This window comes from Plasmodium vivax, chromosome 8 (genome assembly GCF_000002415.2).
Source record: "Plasmodium vivax chromosome 8, whole genome shotgun sequence".
Taxonomy (NCBI): domain Eukaryota; phylum Apicomplexa; class Aconoidasida; order Haemosporida; family Plasmodiidae; genus Plasmodium; species Plasmodium vivax.
This window is the reverse complement of record NC_009913.1, coordinates 1,306,436-1,325,500: the sequence shown is the minus strand read 5'-3', so window position 1 is coordinate 1,325,500 and position 19,065 is coordinate 1,306,436. Positions and strand designations below refer to the sequence as shown.

The following is a 19,065-nucleotide window of genomic DNA, read 5'->3' as shown; positions in this document are numbered from 1 at the left end:
TATCTGCGCTTTTTCCATTTTTTTTTTTTTTTTTTTTTTTTTTAATCTCCGTTTTGATCAGAGTTATTTTTTGCCCCTAGTTCTTTTTTTTTTAGCCATTGAAACTGTTTATTTATTTTTATTTTTTTTTATTTTTTTTGGAAGCGCTTTTCTTCCTTTGCTTTCTTTTTATTTCCCTTTTTTTCGCTTACCTTTTGCTCGACGGAGCACACTATATCTCTGTTTCTTTTTGGCATCCCATCTTTTTCCTTTTTGCTGCTATTCTGCATTGCTTTGGGATTTCATTTTGCTATTTTATCCCTTTTGCTCGCATTTCCTTTTTGCTGTTTTATCCTCTTTGCTGTTTTATCTTTTTTGCTGGTATATCCCTTTTGCTGGCAATTCCTTTTCTCTCGCAATTCCTTTTTGCTCGCATTTCCTTTTTGCTCGCATTTCCTTTTCTCTCGCATCCGCTTTTTGCTGGAATTCCCTTTTCGCTCACGCTCTTTTTCTTTTGCGCTTTTGCCCACCTGGCCGCTTTCATCTTGCCGTTCGCTTTTTTCTGCCCCTTACGACCGCGCGTTTCTCCGTGCGCCTTACTCGTTTACGCCCGCAGGTATGTACATACTATGTATAGAACAAGCGCCAGGCAGGGAGGCACCTCAAAGAGGAAAAGAAAGAGAAAGAGCCGACTAACAGATCAGTTCGAGCTGAATAAAAATTGTTAAAAAAAAAAAAAAAAAAAATTCAAGTAAAGCTAGCCAATTTTTGCGGCAATTTGGTGAGTCCCTCGGAGGAATGCCCTGGGCAACGCAGGCCCCACAGTGAGCAGCGCGCGAAGTGTGTGTAGTGGGTGGAGGGGCCTACCCGGGCAGCCGTACGTACGTTGAGAGAGCCACGCGAGTAGGCGGTAAGCTGCAAGCTGCAAGCGGCCGAGCCAGCGGTTGGGAGCGGCCATTGGTCATTGGTCATTGGTCATTGGTCATTGGTCATTGGTCATTGGTCATTGGTCATTGGTCATTGGTCATTGGTCACTGATCGGTGGCGATCCGCATCTTCCCACAGAAAAGGAGACGAGAAGAGAAGACCACCCGGTGTGCACGCACGTCAACTGCCTAGTCTTTTCTAAGCACAAAATGAAGGGCAGCTATTCCTATGAAAGAAGCAACCCCGGTAATTGGAACACCAACGCCCAGGCGATGAACAGGAGGAAGTTAAATGTAAAAAATGGGAGGAGTAACGACATGTACAATTACAACGCCGGGGTGAATAAATGTTCGGGGCCCCGTGCCAACACTTCAAATGATAAAAAAAAGGGTTTCGTGAATGAGGAGGAGGAGGAAGAAGCTAAGGGCAAGGCCCCCCAAAAGAATGTGGCCTCCTACCATTACGTAGACCACGGCTACTACAACATGGGGAATGCTAATAACGCGTCGTATGCGAAGCAGAGTTATTACAATCAGGCATACGTAAAGTTCCCGAACGGGAAGGGGGCCGGCGGCAACCCCAGTGCGGGCGGCGGCTACGGTGGAGGCGGCTACGGAGGAGGCGGTTACGGAGGAGGCGGCTACGGAGGAGGCGGTTACGGAGGAGGCGGTTACAGTGGCGGTGGTTACGGCGGAAACGGCTACGGGGGCAATGGCTACGGGGGCAATGGCTATGGAAGCTACGGCTACGGCGGCAGCGGCTACGGCGGCAGCGGCTATGCTGGCTATGGGAACTACGGCAATCACGGCAATCACGGCAATCACGGCAATCACGGCGGGCACAGCGGGCACGGCGGGCACGGCGGGCACAGCGGGCACGGCGGGCACGGCGGGCACGGCGGGCACGGCGGGCACGGCGGCTACGACAATTACGAGGGGCACGGCAATTTTAGCAGCCAGTACGGCTGCTACGAGGGTTACAGTGGGTATGGCGGTGGAGGCGGCTACAATAGCGGCGGATACAATAATAGTGGTGGGGGCGGGTACACCCATGGGGGCCACCACCAGGGGAATAACAACCACGGCGGCACGCACGACGCGCACAACCACAGCGCCAGCAATTATGCCAGCAATTATGCCAGCAATTATGGGTACCATAGTTACGGCGCGCAGGAGAGCGGCCACCAGGCCAGCTACGAACACGGGGGAGCCAAGTACCACCACTACCACCACCCCCACAAGGGAAACGAGGTGCATGTAAAGTACAACGAGCTGATTAGCGATGTGTATTACAAGTCTTCTTATTATTTAAAAAAAAATAGGAAGTACATGCAGAAGCTGCTCAAGACCAACTGTGTGATTAACATCTTCCTGGTGAGGCACATGGAGGCGGATCACAACAGAGAGGTTCTAGAAAGCAAGGACAAAGCGAGGGACCTAATTTATAAGGAAATAAAGTATTTAGACTGTAAGGCCAGTGAGCAGGGCAAGCAGATGTGTGAGGATCTGAAGAACGACGCGAACAATAGGATGTACCAGAAGATTATGCAGCTGTATAACGACTCCCTGCAGAGGATGGATGTGCCCCCTGTGGGAGGTGCAGACAGGAGCGGTGCGTCTAACAAAGGGGCTACCATCAAGGGTGCCTCTAACCCAGGTGCTTCTAACCAGGGTGCTTCTAACCAGGGTGCTTCTAACCAGGGTGCTTCTAACCAGGGTGCCTCTAACCAGGGTGCCTCTAACCAGGGTGCCTCTAACCAGGGTGCCTCTAACCAAGGCGATTCTAACCAAGGCGCTTCTAACCCAGGCGCTTCTAACCCAGGTGCCTCTAACCAAGGCGCTTCTAACCAAGGCGCTTCTAACCAACCCAGCAACAGCGCCGCCAACCCCGGCGCCACCCCCAGGAAGGGCATCCTCGAACGGAACAGCGACTTCGTCATCATCAGCTCGCCCCTGAGGAGGTGCCTGGAAACCATGAAATACTATTTTAACTTTAAAAGGAACATCCTCGTGTACGAGTCGGTGCGCGAAATGGCTGGCAACTACTTCAGCGACCAGAGGTCCAAGACGTCCGAGGTGAAGAAGTTCTGCGAGAGTAACTTTGAGGACTATGAGGTGATCTGCTTTGGGGAAAACGACATTTTGTTTGGGGAAAAATTTAGGGAGTCGTCCGACCAGGTGTACTGTAGGTGTCTGCAGTTTTTGAAGATGGCGCACGCGCTGGCGGTGAATTACTTTGCTTCGCTCGAGCGGGACAGCGAGGAAGCGGCGGGCGAAGCGGGGGAGGACCTGTGCGGCGCCGTGGATGGAGCGGCCGGAGAGGTGGCAGCCGCAGAGGGGGTGGACAAATCGGTCGAAGAGGTGCAAGTCAAGCGGGAAGTCGAAGTGGAGCCGGAAGGCGAAGCGGCGCCGGAAGTTGAGGTGCCGCGGGACACTCAGGAGGGGAACCCCTTAGAGAAGGAGTCCCAGTGTGGGAAGAGCGGCCAGGGGGGGGACGCAGCAGAGGGGGACGCACCAAACGGAGTGGACACAGCGGAAGTGCAGAAGAACCCCGCGAACGAAAACCAACCGCAGGAGAGCGAAAAAGAGCGAGTGTTCAACATCGTGCTGGTTTCGCACAGCTCGTTCATTTCCCACTTTTTGGCCCTCCTGGATTACTTCAATTTGGATGAGCGTAACTTCAATAACTGCGAGATCAGGAAGGTGACGCTCCCCCTGTCGAACACGTTCCTCTTCTTTAACAACGTGGTGAACATGCAGCTAGCCAGGCCCCTCTGCACGAACAATTTCCCCCTCGTCTTTAGAAACAAAAATAAAGTGCTGAAGAAGGCCTTCAAAGATAAGAACATCTATACCCTCAGCACGTATAACGATTTTGATGAAATGACTTGCCAGCAGCCATGCACGTTGGTCATCTATCAGTACGCCGCTTTGGTAAAAGAGGAGAAGTATCAGAAGTACTTGGAAAAGGTAAAAAGCTTTGTTCAGCTAGCGAATAAGGAACATGAAGAGGAAGAACAGATCTACTCCAATGGGATGTTTAAGAACTACGTGAAGAAGGAGAAGAAGGAAATGGGTAGGAGCATCCTCGTGACAGATGCTAGTGAGCATTTGCTTTACGTGCCTAAGAAGAATGCTTGGGAGGTAAACAGAAAGGGCTTTTTTGTGGGTCAAAATGTGGTCATCATAGTTCTGCCAGATGTAGAACCCACTGCTAGTGCGAATAACCCCAGCAAGAGTAAAGATCCCAAGGACAAGTCGAATGAACTCTCCCTCCATATGGACAGCGTAATTCAAGTGGTGAACAATTATAAGCATGTGCAGGACCTGATTAAGTCAAAAGATTTTTGGAAAGTCCTCAAGGACAGCATTAGCCATCTAGATCTGAACACATTTCAGGAGTACCTCATTGGGAGATACACCAAAGTCGTTACATCTGAGGAGGCAGACAGTTTCTGCTACCTCGATTTGGCTAGCTGCTTAGAAAGTAAAACCTTTATGGAGAAGTTCCAAGACAGATGCAATGGCTACTTGAAGCGTTTGAAGGAGCGGTGCGATGCTTTTGCCTACGTGGATCTGGAGCAGGAGTGCAGGCATATTAATGAGAACCTGCTGACTGAGATGTTCCCCAGGGAGTACCCCTCCTCCGGTGTAAGCGGCCGTTTGCCCGGTACTGGCGATAGGGCCACTGGTAAGGAAGACGCCCTGCTGGATGAGCGCACCCTAGTTAGGAAGAAGTTCATGTGCATCCCGAGGAGGGCGGCCGTCACCGCGAAGGTGGCCGCGCAGGCGCTCTTCGGGCACTCCAATCAAGCGGCCACGTTGGGGGCAGCCTCGTTAGCTGCGGGAGGAGGAGAGGCCCTGGCGACGAGCAAGAACTTCCTGCAAGAAAACATCAACACGTTGAAGTCCTTCCCGCAGTCCATCCAGAACCTAAATGTGGAGATGTTCTATCGGGACCACTTCTTCTACTTCCACTGCCTGCACCGTTTTATAAAAAGCAAAAACAAAGTGGAGGGTCTCATCATTTCGAAGCTGCTGGCCTTCCTGGACTTGCTAAGAGCGTTCGATGTCAGTGCGACGAACAAAATCTTTCAGAAGCTCTCCAAGCTGGAGGGCCTGATCGAGAACAACACCAGCTTGGACGAGGAGGACCGCCTGGTCAACACCTATTCCTGCGATAAGAAGTGCGCCCAGGCGAACAACACCTCCTACTACGACGAGTCCGCGCGCAAGTACAAGGCGATCCAGACGTTGAGAGGTGAGCTTCGACGCGGTGAAGCGGCGACGCCACGAAGTGGCGAAGCAGCGGAGCGGCGGAGCGGCTAAGCGGCTAAACGAGTAGTTGCCAAGCGCGCAGTTGTTTTTTTGCATCTTCACTTCGTCGCTTTTTCACATCTTCACTTCGCCGCTTCATCACTTCTTCGCTTCATCACTTCTTCGCTTCATCACTGCCCGTGCCCCCCTTTTCGCAGGAAGGAAGAAAGGAGTCGTCGACGACCTGAACTACATGCGCTACAACCTGCTCACCGTCTCGGGCGGAGCCGAGAACGTCTTCATTTTGAATGTCCTGAAGTAGGCACCCTTCCCCGCCGCGTTCTTCTGTAGTCCCCATATTTTTAAGTGCGCGTGGCGGTATTTCTTTTTTTTTTTTTGCTGGGTCCCCAGAGGGGAGGAAGCAACCCCCCCCCTAGAAGTGTAGCTCTCCACGTGGAGCGCAAAAAAGAATGCCATTCAGAGGGACAGACTCCCCATGTGCGGTATTGTGGTAAAAAAAAAAGGGAGAACGGCGAAAACAAGTAGCACCGCAAAACGGAAGAACCGCAGAAGAGCTGGGGGAGGGATTAAATATCTGCGTAAAATGCTACACGTTATAGCGGTGTGAGTGCCATGCGGGTTTCTCCCCCGCTCTCTCTCCCTATCTATCTACCTATCTATCACTTTCCTCCCCAAGTGAACTTCACCCACTTCGCTCACTTCACCCACTTCACCCACTTCACCTACTTCACCCCCTTCACCTACTTCACCCACTTCACCCACTTCCCCTACTTCACCCACTTCCCCTACTTCACCCACTTCACCCACTTCACCCACTTCACCCACTTCACCCACTTCACCCACTTCACCCACTTCACCCACTTCACCCACTTCACCCTCCTCGCGCGACCGCAACAACAGCGCACACTGTGCACATCCCCACGCGTGTCTGCGCCCGAAGGAATGCAAATCGAAAAGCAGTTTGTTAATTTTAACCTCATGCCTTTTCTTTCTTTTTTTTTTTTTACTATTCTTTTTTTTTCCATTGCGCCTAATCATGTGTGTCCGCCTTTTCTTTTTTTTTTTTTTTTGATTTAAACTCCAAACCGTTTCACAACTTGATGTGGTATTCTCACCCGTCCTGTTTGAATTTTCATAGCAAGTTATGCGAACGAGAGGGGAAGGGATAAGGCGGTGATCCGCGTGGTGGGCACTTGGCCGAGCACCCATCTGTTTAATTGCAACGTGTGATAGTTTTACGCTTAGGTGGTAGTGCTTCCCCCCCGCGGGGATGCAATATGGTTACTCCACTTTGGAAGTGCGCGGTGGCCTTTTTTTTTCTCTTTTTTTTACCCACTGTTCGGTCTAGCACTGGCCAGGCGGGCCTCGGCATATCTCTTCGCGCGTTTGCAAAAATGGCACACCGCAAGTGCCCAGGGGGGTACACAGAATTGGACGATGAGAAGGGTGAAGCGGATTAAACGGATGATAAGCACCAGAACGATGCGCGCAAATTGGTATTTATTTTATTATTTTATTATTTTATTTTTTATTTTCTCCTGCCCTTTTGCACCACCCCCGCATGGTCTTTTCCAATTTCCCCCCTGGGCGTTCACTCGTCTGAGACTGAACGGGAAATTTCGCTCGAGCACGTTTGAGATTTTTTTTTTTTTTTTTTTTTTTTTTTTTCTCCTTTTGGTTTTTCCTTCCAAATGTAAGGCAGCACATTTGGGTGGCCGCTAAACGCTGAACGCTGGAAGACGCCGACTTAACACTACTGGGCAATTTCTTTTTTCCGATAGGCGAGTTGGTTGCTTTTCCGCGTGTTCGCCACCGGATCTTTGCTACGGGATGTTCGCCTCCTCGATGCGCGCAACCCTGGAGAGGACCGAAGCAGCACACACACCATGAACCTGATGAGGAGGATACTCCTAGGGCTGCTGGCGGTGAGCAGCACAGTGGCCCACTGCAGGGAAGTGAAGAACAAGCTATTTAAAGGCATCAAAAGGAACACCAAATTTTTAGTGCTGAATGAGCCCATTGTGCATTTGGGGCTGAGCGAAGGGCTGCTGCACACCCTGCTGTTTGATTTAGAGATTGGAGATAGCCTATACACCCTTGACGAGCATCTCCTGAACGAGCAGAATTTGAAGCACACCAATGTTTTTCACCTACTGATGGACGTATACAAGCAGGTGCAGAACAGCCAGGGGGGAGACGCCATTCGCTACGTGTTCCTCTGCTCCGCTTTCACCAGAGTGCACCCCCTAAATTTGGAGCTTCTGCTGAGGAAGCTAAACAAGTACATTTACGACGGGCGCAGCCACGAAAAGGGGGACATAGACGTGGGCGCGATTCTCGGGGAGTACTCCGCGGAGGTGCGGGCGAAGCGGGCCGCGCGCAGTGCTATCGGCAGTGACAGCGGCGGGAGCCCCGCCAAGGACCTCGTCGAGCGCATGCTGAAGGACGAAGTGGACTTCCTTTCGAGTGAGGACCAGGAGGGGAGTGACAAGTTTGTGAAGCCAGGGGGCACGTACAAGGGGCTCTTCGTTGGCTACGGGTTTGGCGGTCAAGTGCCGTCTGGCGAAAGTGGCCCTCCCCACAAGGGTGGGTTGCTCTTCCCCTCCCTAAACAGCGGCATCATAATAGACATCACCCTGTTAAGGCGCCTTTGCAACCACTTGGCGGCGAATCCCTCCGAGGAGAGCGTCAAGCTAATGAAAGACAACGTGCAAGAGCTCTCCAACTACATCGGGGAGCACCTACACGTGAAGCTAACCCCATTTGAAAATGCCTGCCCCACGGATAGGCACAACATCTTCCTCGTTGAGAACGAGGGGGGGACAAACTACGACGTGTATAGGTACCACCTCGTGCTGCATCTATTTGGGGACTACAAAAAGGGTAGTCATGCTGGTGAGACGGGTGCCCATCTGGGAGGACCCACTGACTCCGCCCTGGAACTGCCGAGCGACGCCGCTCAAGAACGCCCCACTGATGCCCACCTGGCGCAGCTAATCGTCGCCTACTTCAGCCTTGCCTACTCCATATCCACGTGCGCGAGCTACTCCGTCCGTTCCAAGCAGGAGACCTTCGTCGACTACGACAGCTACCACCTCATGAGCATCGAAAATGAAATCAAGCTGCACAAGTACATCAAAGAGACTGAGGACGTTCAGTACAACTCCATTGAGGAGTATAAAAGCAAGTTGCATCAAATTAATAAAAAATATGATGCCTTATTTGATGAAGGCCAACGTAACTGGACCCACAAAAATGTGCTGCTCGCCGTGGTGACGAGTGCTCAAACGGAACACCGCATAGCCCACGTGAAGAGTACCTACGATAATAAGGAGAACACGGAGCGGGTGTTTAATTCGTACCAGCCTCACGGGGGGGAGGGCAACACGAAAGGCTTCGTTGGAGAGAGTGCCTCCGGGAGGGGGGACAAACCGAAGGAGCAACCCCGCGCAGGGGAAAACCTCCTCAACCACGACTTCCTCAAAAGCGCCTTCGAAAATGAAAATGTAGACGTCGAAGTGGTTTACTTTTCAGATGAGGAGAGCAAACGGTATGATGATATGCTCCACCTGAAGGGGGGGGGCGAAGAAGGGGACCATCCAAAGGGGGATGCGGGGGACTCTCCACAGGGGGAGGAACTCCCAAAAAAGGAAAAGCATATCATTTACTACCTTTATGAGGAGTACGTGAGGAAGAACTCCGCAATAGATTTCTTTTTCATTTGCCATGACGACACCTTTGTCAACGTAAAAACGTTAATCGATGTGCTCAACTTAACTCGCAACGAATGCACCCACGCGAGGAGACACATGTTTGGGAAGTACGTCAAGGCGTTTGATCACATGGATGAGAGGGAAGACGCTTTTTTGAAAAACTTCGGAAAAGGATACCTTCACCTGTATAGGTACCTCAAGACAAACTTCGTCCAAACGATTGACGCGCTGAAGAGGTACGACTACCTGCCGAGCTACTGCAAAGGGGGGGGGGCAGGCAAGGGCGCATCTGGCGGGGCGACGCTCACCGGTGTGCCGCTCTACATCGGGAAGAGGTACTCTGGCAACTCCTCCGCAGGGGGGGACAGCGGCTTGGTCCACTACTTGGCGGGTGCCTCCGGGATGGTGCTCAACGGGGAGGCCATCAAAAGGATGTACTTCTTCAAGGGGGCTTGCGGTGTGGGGGCCGCAGTAGCCGCGGACGGAGCCACTGACGGAGCCGCTGCCAGCGGAGAGTGCGACGCGCGGCTGCTGAACGACGCCGCCCTGGGCCGGTGGGCCAAGGCCGTGGGCATCCTGCCCATCGACTTCGAAGGCTTCTTCCCCAACGCACCCGAGCATTACCCCCCAGACTACCTGAGCACGATCAAGCCCGTCTCCTTTCACCAGCTGAATGAGGGGAGGACCGCCAATCAAACGAAGGAGGCCTTCTTTCACCACCTAGTTGGTCCCACCCAAAGGAGAAACAAAACGAACCATGAGGAGGCAGACACGTCAGTGGATTACCTCGAAAGAAATTATAAAAATACAATCGACAGCATCTTTCACTTCTTCTTCTACGTTAATATGGCCGAAGAGTGCAAATCAGCTGATTCTATAATAAAAGCAACGGAACGGATTTACAGTAAAATGGGCTCTAGCAAAAGGTTTAATCACCTCTTTGATATGGCCACCTTCTTTACTGGGGACGTGGAAGATATGCTCCACTTCCAGAAGAGGTCAGCTGGCAAGGAGACCTACACAAACAATTATGTGCAACGGAAGGGGGGGGAGCCAGATGGGCAACGTCGCCCTGGCAGGGGGGAAGCGGGTGACTTCAACAAAGCGGACGATTTTGCCCCACTGGACGACTTGGGCGAAGCGGACGACTGGGGGGAAGAAGACCACCTGGGCGACATGGACTTGGGGCCGCTCGGCGATCTGGACGAGGAGGAGCAGTTCGATGACGATGACTACGACTATGAGAAGTACCTGGACGGGATAGAGGCGCATAAGCGGGGCAGCGGTAGCGGCAGCGGTAGCGTGGATGACCAGCCGGAGGACCCCGAGTGGCCTGGCGGGAGCGATGACAGCTTGGATCTGCCTCCTCACGGCGACGGCGGCAGCGATGACAGTTTGGATCTGCCTCCTCACGGCGACGGCGGCAGCGATGACAGTTTGGACCTCCCCCCTGATGGTCCCGACTACAGCGACGACAGTTTGGACCTCCCCCCTGATGGTCCCGACTACAGCGATGACAGCTTTGATCTGCCCCCCGAAGGAAGCGAATTGTAGAAACCGTCTTGGAGGAACATCCGCGGTTCCCTTCCCATGCGGGGAAATCCCCCGAGCGTGTTGCTGAGCGGGAGAGATTCACGGCCTACCCGCTGATGTATCTTTTTTCTCTTTTTAAAACATCCCGCGAAGTTGCACAGGAGTGGGAGCTACGAGTTGACGAAGTTTTTATTTTATTTTTATTTTTTTTATTTTTTTTTATTTTTATTTTTTTTTTTTTGATGCACCTTCAAATGATGAATCGATGGGCTATGTGCCACAGCGCGCAAGGAGCAAATCGGAATGGGTCCGTGGCCAAAAGGAAAAGCAACGCTTGCGGAGGCGCAAGTGTATTATGGGTGGGTAAAGAAAACGGGAAGGGGAATCAACGCGGTTTGAGCGTTGCACCTGTAGAGGCACACACGGACAGGCGAGCACATAAACGCACGCACACACCGCTACCCTTGTACTGCTCAACGTACTGGGTGGAGGGCCCCCCCTCAGGGCGGCCCCTCCGGAGCGCTCTCCTCGTAGTACATGCAGCGCAGGCGGTAACTCAGGTCTTCCATTGGCCCCAAGTTGATCGGATTGAAAAAGAGGAACTCCTCCGACGTGCACCCCTTCGCATATGCATTTAGGGACAGCAAAATTTGTAATGAGAAGTTATTATTCAAGTGGCTCTTCTTTACAGAGGATAAGCACGTCTGGCATTTCTCCCGAGGCGAACTGCTAACTAATGATGGGTCATTTGGGGAGCTTAGGTAGCTGTGCAGGGGGCCATACGTCTTCAGGAGATGTGCCCCTTTGCCTCCATTCCACGCTTCGTCCAAGGCTACCAAATTGTCACTTGCATGCAGGAAGTTGGGGTTGAACTGAGTTCGTCTTCTTCCCCGTCCGGTGGGCACCTCCCCTCCGTCACCGCTTTCACCATCTGCATCACTCCCCACAGCATACATTTCGTAGTTAATTTCCTCTCGGTTGTTTTCCTTAATTAGGTTTCGTATGACCCTGCTGATGTAGGGGCTTTCCCTGAGGACTCGGTTTTCCTCCACGTCGCTCACCGCGTCGTCTTCGCTGAAGTACTCGTCCGGCTCGTCCGCCGCGTCCTTCAAGCGGTGCTCCTCCAGGTGGTGCTCCTCCAGGTGGTGCCCCTCCAAGTGGTGTTCCTCCAGGTGGTGCTCCTCCAGGTGGTGCCCCTCCAAGTGGTGTTCCTCCAGGTGGTGCTCCTCCAGGTGGTGCCCCTCCAAGTGGTGTTCCTCCACGCGGTTCTCCCCCACAGGGTGCTCCTCCTCATCCCGGTTGTTATACACCCAGGTGAGGAAAAACAAAAAGGAGGACATGCAGTAGCGCAAATAATTGATGCGCAGCAAATCGTATTTGTTAATGGTCAGTGGGCTTGTGGGGGTCCCTCCGCTGTTCGCTTCGGTGGCACTTCTGCCCGTCGCTTCGGTAGTACCTCCTCTGTTTCCCCCCTCAGCCGTGGCCGCGCCCCCCCCCTTGGACTTCCTCTTCCGCACGTCCCGAATGACAATCTCTTTGGAATCGAAGATCTTTACAGACAAGATTTCCAGCCCTCTCAAATTCGTTCTGGTGTTAAGGATTACATTATCGTGGTAGGGTAGAGCGGAAAGGAAAAAGCTCAGAAACAATCTGTTTGGAATAACGGTGGCGTAATTGACCCACGTGTAGGTATCATTGGTGCAGCTGTAATCGATGCTTGAGCAGACGGCAAAGATGTCTTGCGTCTGTCTTCTGTAAGTCCGCTTCTGTGCATCGTACTCAAATGGGCAGAGGGAGAGGAAGCCCAGGACGGACCTGAAGCTCAAATTGCACTTCATTTTTTTCTGCTTCCCTTTGCTGCTCAGGTTTGAGCAGTCGGACAGGTCGGAGTGGTTGCAGTGGTTGGGGCGGTCAGATCCATCGGAGCTGCCGTTGCGTGCGGCGGCTTCTCCCCCCTGCTCCTCCGAGTTGGCGCCCTCCTGGTCGGCGCCCTTGGGGGGGGCTTCATCCGGAGCGGCGTTCGCAGCGGTTTTCGCAGCGGTTTTCGCAGCGGTTTTCGCATCGATCTTCTCACCCCCCTCCTCCTCGCACTGGCCCCCCTGGCGATCACCTTCGGTTTGCCCCTTCGTTTGGCCTGCCGCGAGTCCCTTCGGTTGCCGCTTCGCTTGCCCTGCCGCGAGCCCCCCTTTCTGCGCCTGGCGCCGCAGCTCCCTTTCCGCCTTCTCCTTCTTGCTGATCTTGTAATTATCCGTGTTCAGGAGGGTCCACTTCACGAGGAAGAGGTGCTTGGGCTTGTTCATCTCGTAGTGGTGGTTAAAGTAGTTGCTCACCCGAGAGGCACCGGATCGATGTTGAGAGGCACCGGATCGATGATGCGAGCCACCATACGAGCCGCCATACGAGCCGCCCCTCCACAGGGGAATGCTAAAGCAGGTGCGACCACTCGAAAACATGTTAATGATGTGGGTACACAGAGCCGCGTTGTTAATTTCGTCCATCTGGTTTAGATGCACGGGGACTATGGCTTGGACCGGCTGAATGACGCTCACAATGTTATCGTGGAAATTTTGGAAAATGTTCTTTTCCGTGTCTCTTCCGTACATGTGCAGGAGCTCCCTTCTTATCTTCTCCACCGCTCCTTCGTACTGCTTGGCGCTCGCCGGGCTTGGCAGGACCTTTCTGAGTTCGGGCCCCACGAGCACGCCGTAGCAGCAGGAGGGGGTGCCCACGCCGCTTCCACTTCCCAGGCCACTTCCCACGCCGCTTCCTCTCCCACTTCCGCTCCCCTGGCCGCGGTGCGCGTCCCCCCCGTGGGAGGGGAGAGACTCATTCAAGAACCCGTTGACGCCCCCCCGGTCAAAAAAATGTATTACGTAAAAGTTCTTCGTCTGCAGCAACTCGAGGGACAAATAGGGGCACATGATGAAGAGGGCCTTCCTCAGGATGTTCAAATCGTGGTAGTAGGGCCCCCTAAAATAGATGCAGTTCTTTACATTCAACTTTTGCTGCGTCATGTAGTTTAGCAGGGCGAGCAGCTTCTTCCCCTTGGCCTTCTTCTCATTTCTTTCATTTTCATTTTGGAGGGGCAAATGTGGAGAGCCATGTATGAACAGGGGGGTAAAGGCGAGGGTAAAGAGAAACTTCAAATACAAATTTTCGTTGGAAGGGTCAAAACAGGAGTATTTGGTGACGATTCGGAAGACGTTCTTCGCGTTTAGGGTTTCATCCGTGGGATCATCCCCAGGGGTATCTACCCCTCCTCCGTCATGTTGCAACCCGCTGTCCAACCGCGTGGGAGGGACTTCCCCCTTAAGCAAATTTAAGAGGTAGACGGCGGATCTATACGCATTGCTGCTTCTGCTAAGAATTTTTAATAATCTCTTGCAGAGGCTGTTTACACTGCTCACCACGCAGAGGAGCTTCTTCGCGTTGATGTGGTTCCTCTTGCTCATCAACGTGCACGTGGTAATGTGGTAGGTTTTCACATGCGATTTGTCAAACGTATTTTGATTTTTAAGGTCCTGGACGTAGAGGGAAAAAACGCACAGCCACTCGATGAAGACGTTCCTGAGCATGATGGGTTCGGAGTAGCTCCTGCCATCAAAGTACTGCTTCTGCTTGAGGGACACTTCCAGAGAGACCCCATAGGAGTAAACACTTTTCGATGTGAACAAATTAAAGGAGGGGAATATATCGTTCGTATTGATGATGGCGGTGATGATGATCGCGTCGAAGGTTACGTTCATCACCACCCCGAAGAGAAGCAGCCTACACAGGTTTATGCTCATGTTGAAGCGAATCATTATCTGCCCGATGATGGAGATGACTAGCTTGTCCTTAACTTTAATGATGGCCTTCATTTTTTCCAGCTCGTGGCGCGTGCTGCGGATTTTTTCCCTGGACGGCTGCTCGATGATCATGCTAAGCACGTCGTACATGCTGAGCTTCTGGGGGGGGGCACCGGCAGGCGGGGCGGCGCTCCCGGCAGGTGGGGAGGCGCTCCCGGTAGACCCGGCCGCTCTTCCGGTAGACCCGGCCGCTCTCCCGACAGACCCGGCCGCTCTCCCGACAGACCCGGCCGCTCCCCTGGGGGGGCCCCTTATCAGCTGACTGAGCACCGACATGCTCTTCAAAATGTAGAGATACAGGAGGTGCAGGCTGTGGGTGTAAATCTCGCTGACCTTGTGGTCCCTCAGGAGGTTCAAAAACTTCTTGCTAATCATGCGGATGCAAATCCCATGGCAAGTCCTGCCGCACCTCCCCTTCCTCTGCTCCATGGACGATTTATTGATCCATTTCTTCACCAGAATGTGGGCCCTCCTCTCAGAATTGTACTCTATATTTTTCTGTATGCAGAAATCGATGACTAGCCGGACGTTTGGGATGGTGATGGAGCTCTCCGCGATGTTTGACGAGAGGAAGATGTTGATGCTGTCTCGGTCACTTTCGTGTAGCTTGTGGATTGTATTATCGTACAGGCAGCTATGGAGGATGTGTATGTGGAAGCGGACGTGTTGCTTCTTCGAATTGTTATTAATGATGAGGCAGAGCTGGTGGTACATGTCTGTGATGTCTTGCATTCCCGAGAGGAAAATAAGAACGCTGTCTCCGAGCAGACACAAGTTTTGCACCAGCTCTAGGCAGAGCTCCGATATGTTAGAGAAAACGTTGGCTGGGATTATTTGCTCCACGTCGATGTCTCTTTTGCAATCGCTCTTCGCATTTTTTGAGTTAAACAGGTTGATGCTCTTGTCGTACTCGTTCTTTATTCTCTGCAGCAGGGCCTCTGCGCCCCCCGAGAGGTGCAGCTTCTTGCGGTTCTTCTGCCGCAGGATGAATTCGATCACTCGTTCGCGCCGTGGGGGGTCTCCCCCAGGTTTGGCACAGTCTCCCCTAGGCTCGGCACGGCCCTCTCCAAGTTCGCCACGGTCTTCTGCACGGTCTTCTCCCCCGCGGACCCCCCCGCGCGCGTAGCGTATGATGTCCTCGATGTAGAAAGTGTCGATGCTGTAGATCTTGGTGCCGATGAAGATGGAGCCCATGGAGATGCTCTCGTGCTCGAAGTACGCGTGGAAGAGGTTGCTCTGCATCGTGGCCGACATGATCACCAGTTTGAACATCTCCTCGTCCTTCCTCCTCGTGTGCAGGTACACCTTAATGAAGAGCAGCACAATGTCAAGGAGGATACTCCGGTCGTGAATCTCATCGATGATGACGTGCGTAAACTTCCTATACATATTTCGATGGTGAAGGAATAACTTGAAAAGGAATCCAATGGTGATGTACGTTACTAGCGTTTTTTCGCTGTCGTACACGGCCTCCCCTGCTATTCTATACCCTACTGTGTTGCCTAGCTTGTCGTTCATCAGCTCGGAGAGGATCCTGGACAGGGAGATGCAGGCGATTCTTCTCGGCTCCGTTACGATGATGTTTATTTTTTCTCTCCCCTCTTTGAGGCTGTGCTCCAGCAGGAATTTTGGCACGCACGTGGACTTGCCCGAGCCGGTTTCTCCCTGGATGAAGGTGATGTCGTTTTGTTCTATCATTCTTAAAATTTCGCTCCTCGCGTTGTAGATCGACAGCTTCTGTATGTTCCTCTGGGCGCTCTTCTGGCTGTCCTCCGTCAGCAGGATTTTGTTCTCCCCCGTGGGGGGGGCATCTTGGCCGGCCACGTCAGGCGGGGTTTTCCCCGGGCCGCCTTTCTCTGGGTCGCCTTTCCCCGGACCGCCTTTCCCCGGACCGCCTCTCCCTGGGCGGCTTTTCCCTTCACTGGCTGCTGCCGGGCGGGCCTTCTGGAAGCGGTTGGCGGCGGAGTGACCGCCATGGGAACGGCGGCCTCGGTTACCGCGCTCGCCCCCCTGGTACATGCTCACTCCATAGGGGGGATAATCCCCCTCATCGGCGCAGGCCCCATAACGCAATTCCGCACTTCGGGCCAGCACACCACCTCCACCGGGTTGGTACCTCTGCCTGTTGACTGCCTCCCGCAGGGGGTGCTCCCCCCCACTGGTACTCCCGTACTGGCCAAAGCTCCCTCTGCGACGGTCACTATAGCTTGAAAACTGTTCCGCCCCATAGGGGTGGTTCCCTGGCAGGGCGCAGTAGCTCTCTCGGGCGCCGGTTGGGTTATCAACACGGGGGGGGTACCCCTGCTGGGTGGTGTACCCCTGCTGGGCGGCATACCCTTGTTGGAATCCCACAGAGGGGTGTACACCACCCACCGCTCGCGGGTCGTACCCGGTGGGAAACCCCCCGGACGAGTTAGCCGCGGAGGAAGAAGCCACAGACGCAGCGATGCCTGCATACGGGTGATGGTCCGCCCGAACCATATGCTGGTTGCTCTGACTAGGGTGATAGCTCCAACTGTTCATTTGCATGCTGGCACCACGGGGAAGCGCTCTGCTCATTGCAACGTGGTCTACGTTAAGGGGGACCCTCACGAAGCTATTAAAAATGGCGGCATTGTGAGCATCTCTATAGGGTAATTCTGCTACGGCACTGTTGCTGGGTAGGTGGTGCCCCCCCCCGAGGTGCTCACTTGGGGTCTCTCCAATTCGGTGACTGCCCCACGACTGTTCATCGTTGAAAGAATCCCGGTGATAATGCCCCCCCCATCTAGCAAGCAACGTTTCTTGCCTCAAGTACATCCCATCATTTTCCTGATGGTAGTATGTTGGAAGGGGTCCGGTTATACCTTCGCAGGGGACGTTTGAGGGCCCTCTCTCGGGTGCGCCAAAATGGGGTTCATTGGGTCTTCGCACAGGCTGGTGGTGGTACCCCTCTGGGATACTTTCTTGCAACCTGTTGTTGGGCTGCCTGTCCTCCTCACCGTTCATTTGGTAGTCTCGCGGTGGGAAGGCGCTGCCAATTTGTGCGCAGCGTCAGCGTCAACGTCAACGTCTACCTTTACGTTTACTCTATTTGGACGTCTACGCCTACTCTGTTTCTGCGTCTCCTCTACGCCTACTTCTACTATATTTCTGCTTCTTTTCTACTCCTTCTTTTCTACTCCTTCTTTTCTACTCCTTCTTTTCTACTCCTTCTTTTCTACTCCTTCTTTTCTACTCCTTCTTTTCTACTCCTTCTTTTCTACTCCTTCTTTTCTACTCCTTCTTTTCTACTCCTTCTTTTCTACTCCTTCTTTTCTACTCCTTCTTTTCTACTCCTTCTTTTCTACTCCTTCTTTTCTACTCCTTCTTTTCTACTCCTTCTTTTCTACTCCTTCTTTTCTACTACTTCTTTCCCTTTGTCGCCTCCCCCGCTGTTCAGGCACTGGAAGGTGGCCTCCTCGGATGTGTCTCCTCACGTGTGCAAATGGATTGCTTGCCGGCTTGGAGACACTCCGGGTCGAACCTTGGGTCACATTTCTGGAAACGTGCAAGACGCCCACGGGAGGATGGAACAGGTGCGGCACATCACTCGAGGTGTTGATATATGCAGTGGACCAAATTGTCTCTGTTCTCCATCCGGTGAGCTCCCAAACTGAAGGGGCAAGGCACATGACGCAAAAGGATGGTAAAAAAAGGGGAAAAAAAATGGCAAAAAAGGGGAAAAAAATGGCAAAAAAGGGGAAAAAAATGGCAAAAAAGGGGAAAAAAAATGGCAAAAAAAAGGTAGATTAACAGATGGCAAAATAGAACAGATTGCGCAGAAGAGGTAGTGGTGATGGGGAGACATCCCACATGTAGACGTGTACACAAGCGGCACTGGCAAATTAGTCCCAAGGGGGTCATGAATGCTCACCGTGTGGAAGGCGCTGTCGCGTGAATGGCCCATTCGAAGCAGCCAGTCTGAGAGATGTGTGTTTAGCAGAGGGGCAGGAGGGCGCACCAAGAGGGCACGTAGGTATTTTTCCTGGTGCGTGCAGATGGGGAGTTGCAAAAAAAAAAGGGAAACCAGCTACGGCAGGGTGGGGGCGCGGGGATGGCTACGATGGGCTCGCGTGTGGTTCTGATGAGCACGCGGGGGACCACACTGGTATGGATGCGAACGGGGGTGATGACGCGAATGTTAGCGCGAATGTTAGCGCGAATGTGAAGGCGAATGTGAAGGCGAAGGTTAATCTTAGTGTTAATGTTAATGTTAATGCGAGTGTTAATCTGAATGCTACTGCAAATGTTAATGTTACCGCAAATGTTACCGCAAATGTTACCGCAAATGTTACCGCAAATGTTACCGCAAATGTTACCGCAAATGTTACCGCAAATGTTACTGCAAATGCAAATGCGAACGTTAACGTGAATGCTCGTTGGGGGGTTAACCAGCGAGGTGACTTGGAAAGGTAAAGCGCTACGCGAGGTGGTCAGCGATGACTCGAAACGGATGTAGAAAAACGTTGCGGCTTCCCTGGAAAAGGGGAACAAAACTGCGCGGTAGGAACAACAAGCAAAAATGGGCGAGGCTAAAATTACACACTCGATGAGCGCGCGGGCGTAAACAGCTTTTCAAAAATAAAAAAAAAAAAAAAAAAAAATTCTACTGGGGAGAAGCCGATGCGAAATTTTAAATCGTGGCGTAAAAAAGGGGGCTAAAAGCGGAGCGGCATTTTTTTAAAAAGAAAAAAAAAGGGGGGGCTCAAGGCATGCGATTGGCACCATGGGGAAAGGGCGACGCGCGGTGGTAGTATCAGCGGTGGT

The 19,065-nt window shown here is 52.8% G+C and overlaps 3 protein-coding genes across 3 annotated transcripts, besides 19 other annotated features; 2 read left to right on the top strand and 1 right to left on the bottom strand.

The window, feature by feature from the left end:
- Nucleotides 1-1,115: 1,115 nt before the first annotated feature.
- PVX_119620 (hypothetical protein, conserved) lies at nucleotides 1,116-5,484 on the top strand (the record flags this gene model as incomplete). The annotated part of the gene is made up of 2 exons (XM_001613071.1): nucleotides 1,116-5,166; nucleotides 5,381-5,484. 2 exons carry the CDS (start codon nucleotides 1,116-1,118, stop codon nucleotides 5,482-5,484), a joined length of 4,155 nt encoding a protein of 1,384 aa, XP_001613121.1.
- Nucleotides 5,344-5,370: a microsatellite.
- Nucleotides 5,485-5,583: 99 nt separating the features above from the next.
- Nucleotides 5,584-5,664: a microsatellite.
- Nucleotides 5,665-6,051: 387 nt separating this feature from the next.
- Nucleotides 6,052-6,090: a microsatellite.
- Nucleotides 6,091-6,158: a microsatellite.
- A 221-nt stretch (nucleotides 6,159-6,379) lies between these two features.
- Nucleotides 6,380-6,401: a microsatellite.
- A 668-nt stretch (nucleotides 6,402-7,069) lies between these two features.
- PVX_119625 (hypothetical protein, conserved) lies at nucleotides 7,070-10,450 on the top strand (the record flags this gene model as incomplete). Its single annotated transcript, XM_001613072.1, has 1 exon — nucleotides 7,070-10,450. The coding sequence occupies one exon, from the start codon at nucleotides 7,070-7,072 to the stop codon at nucleotides 10,448-10,450; it is 3,381 nt and encodes a 1,126-aa protein (XP_001613122.1).
- Nucleotides 7,997-8,021: a microsatellite.
- Nucleotides 8,021-8,066: a microsatellite.
- Nucleotides 8,575-8,595: a microsatellite.
- Nucleotides 8,746-8,828: a microsatellite.
- Nucleotides 9,149-9,218: a microsatellite.
- Nucleotides 10,451-10,929: 479 nt separating the features above from the next.
- PVX_119630 (hypothetical protein, conserved) lies at nucleotides 10,930-17,265 on the bottom strand (the record flags this gene model as incomplete). The annotated part of the gene is made up of 1 exon (XM_001613073.1): nucleotides 10,930-17,265. The coding sequence occupies one exon, from the start codon at nucleotides 17,263-17,265 to the stop codon at nucleotides 10,930-10,932; it is 6,336 nt and encodes a 2,111-aa protein (XP_001613123.1).
- Nucleotides 11,428-11,450: a microsatellite.
- Nucleotides 11,627-11,693: a microsatellite.
- Nucleotides 14,470-14,504: a microsatellite.
- Nucleotides 14,647-14,672: a microsatellite.
- Nucleotides 14,855-14,885: a microsatellite.
- Nucleotides 15,043-15,095: a microsatellite.
- Nucleotides 15,523-15,588: a microsatellite.
- Nucleotides 17,259-17,298: a microsatellite.
- A 466-nt stretch (nucleotides 17,299-17,764) lies between these two features.
- Nucleotides 17,765-17,784: a microsatellite.
- The last annotated feature ends 1,281 nt before the right edge of the window (nucleotides 17,785-19,065 follow it).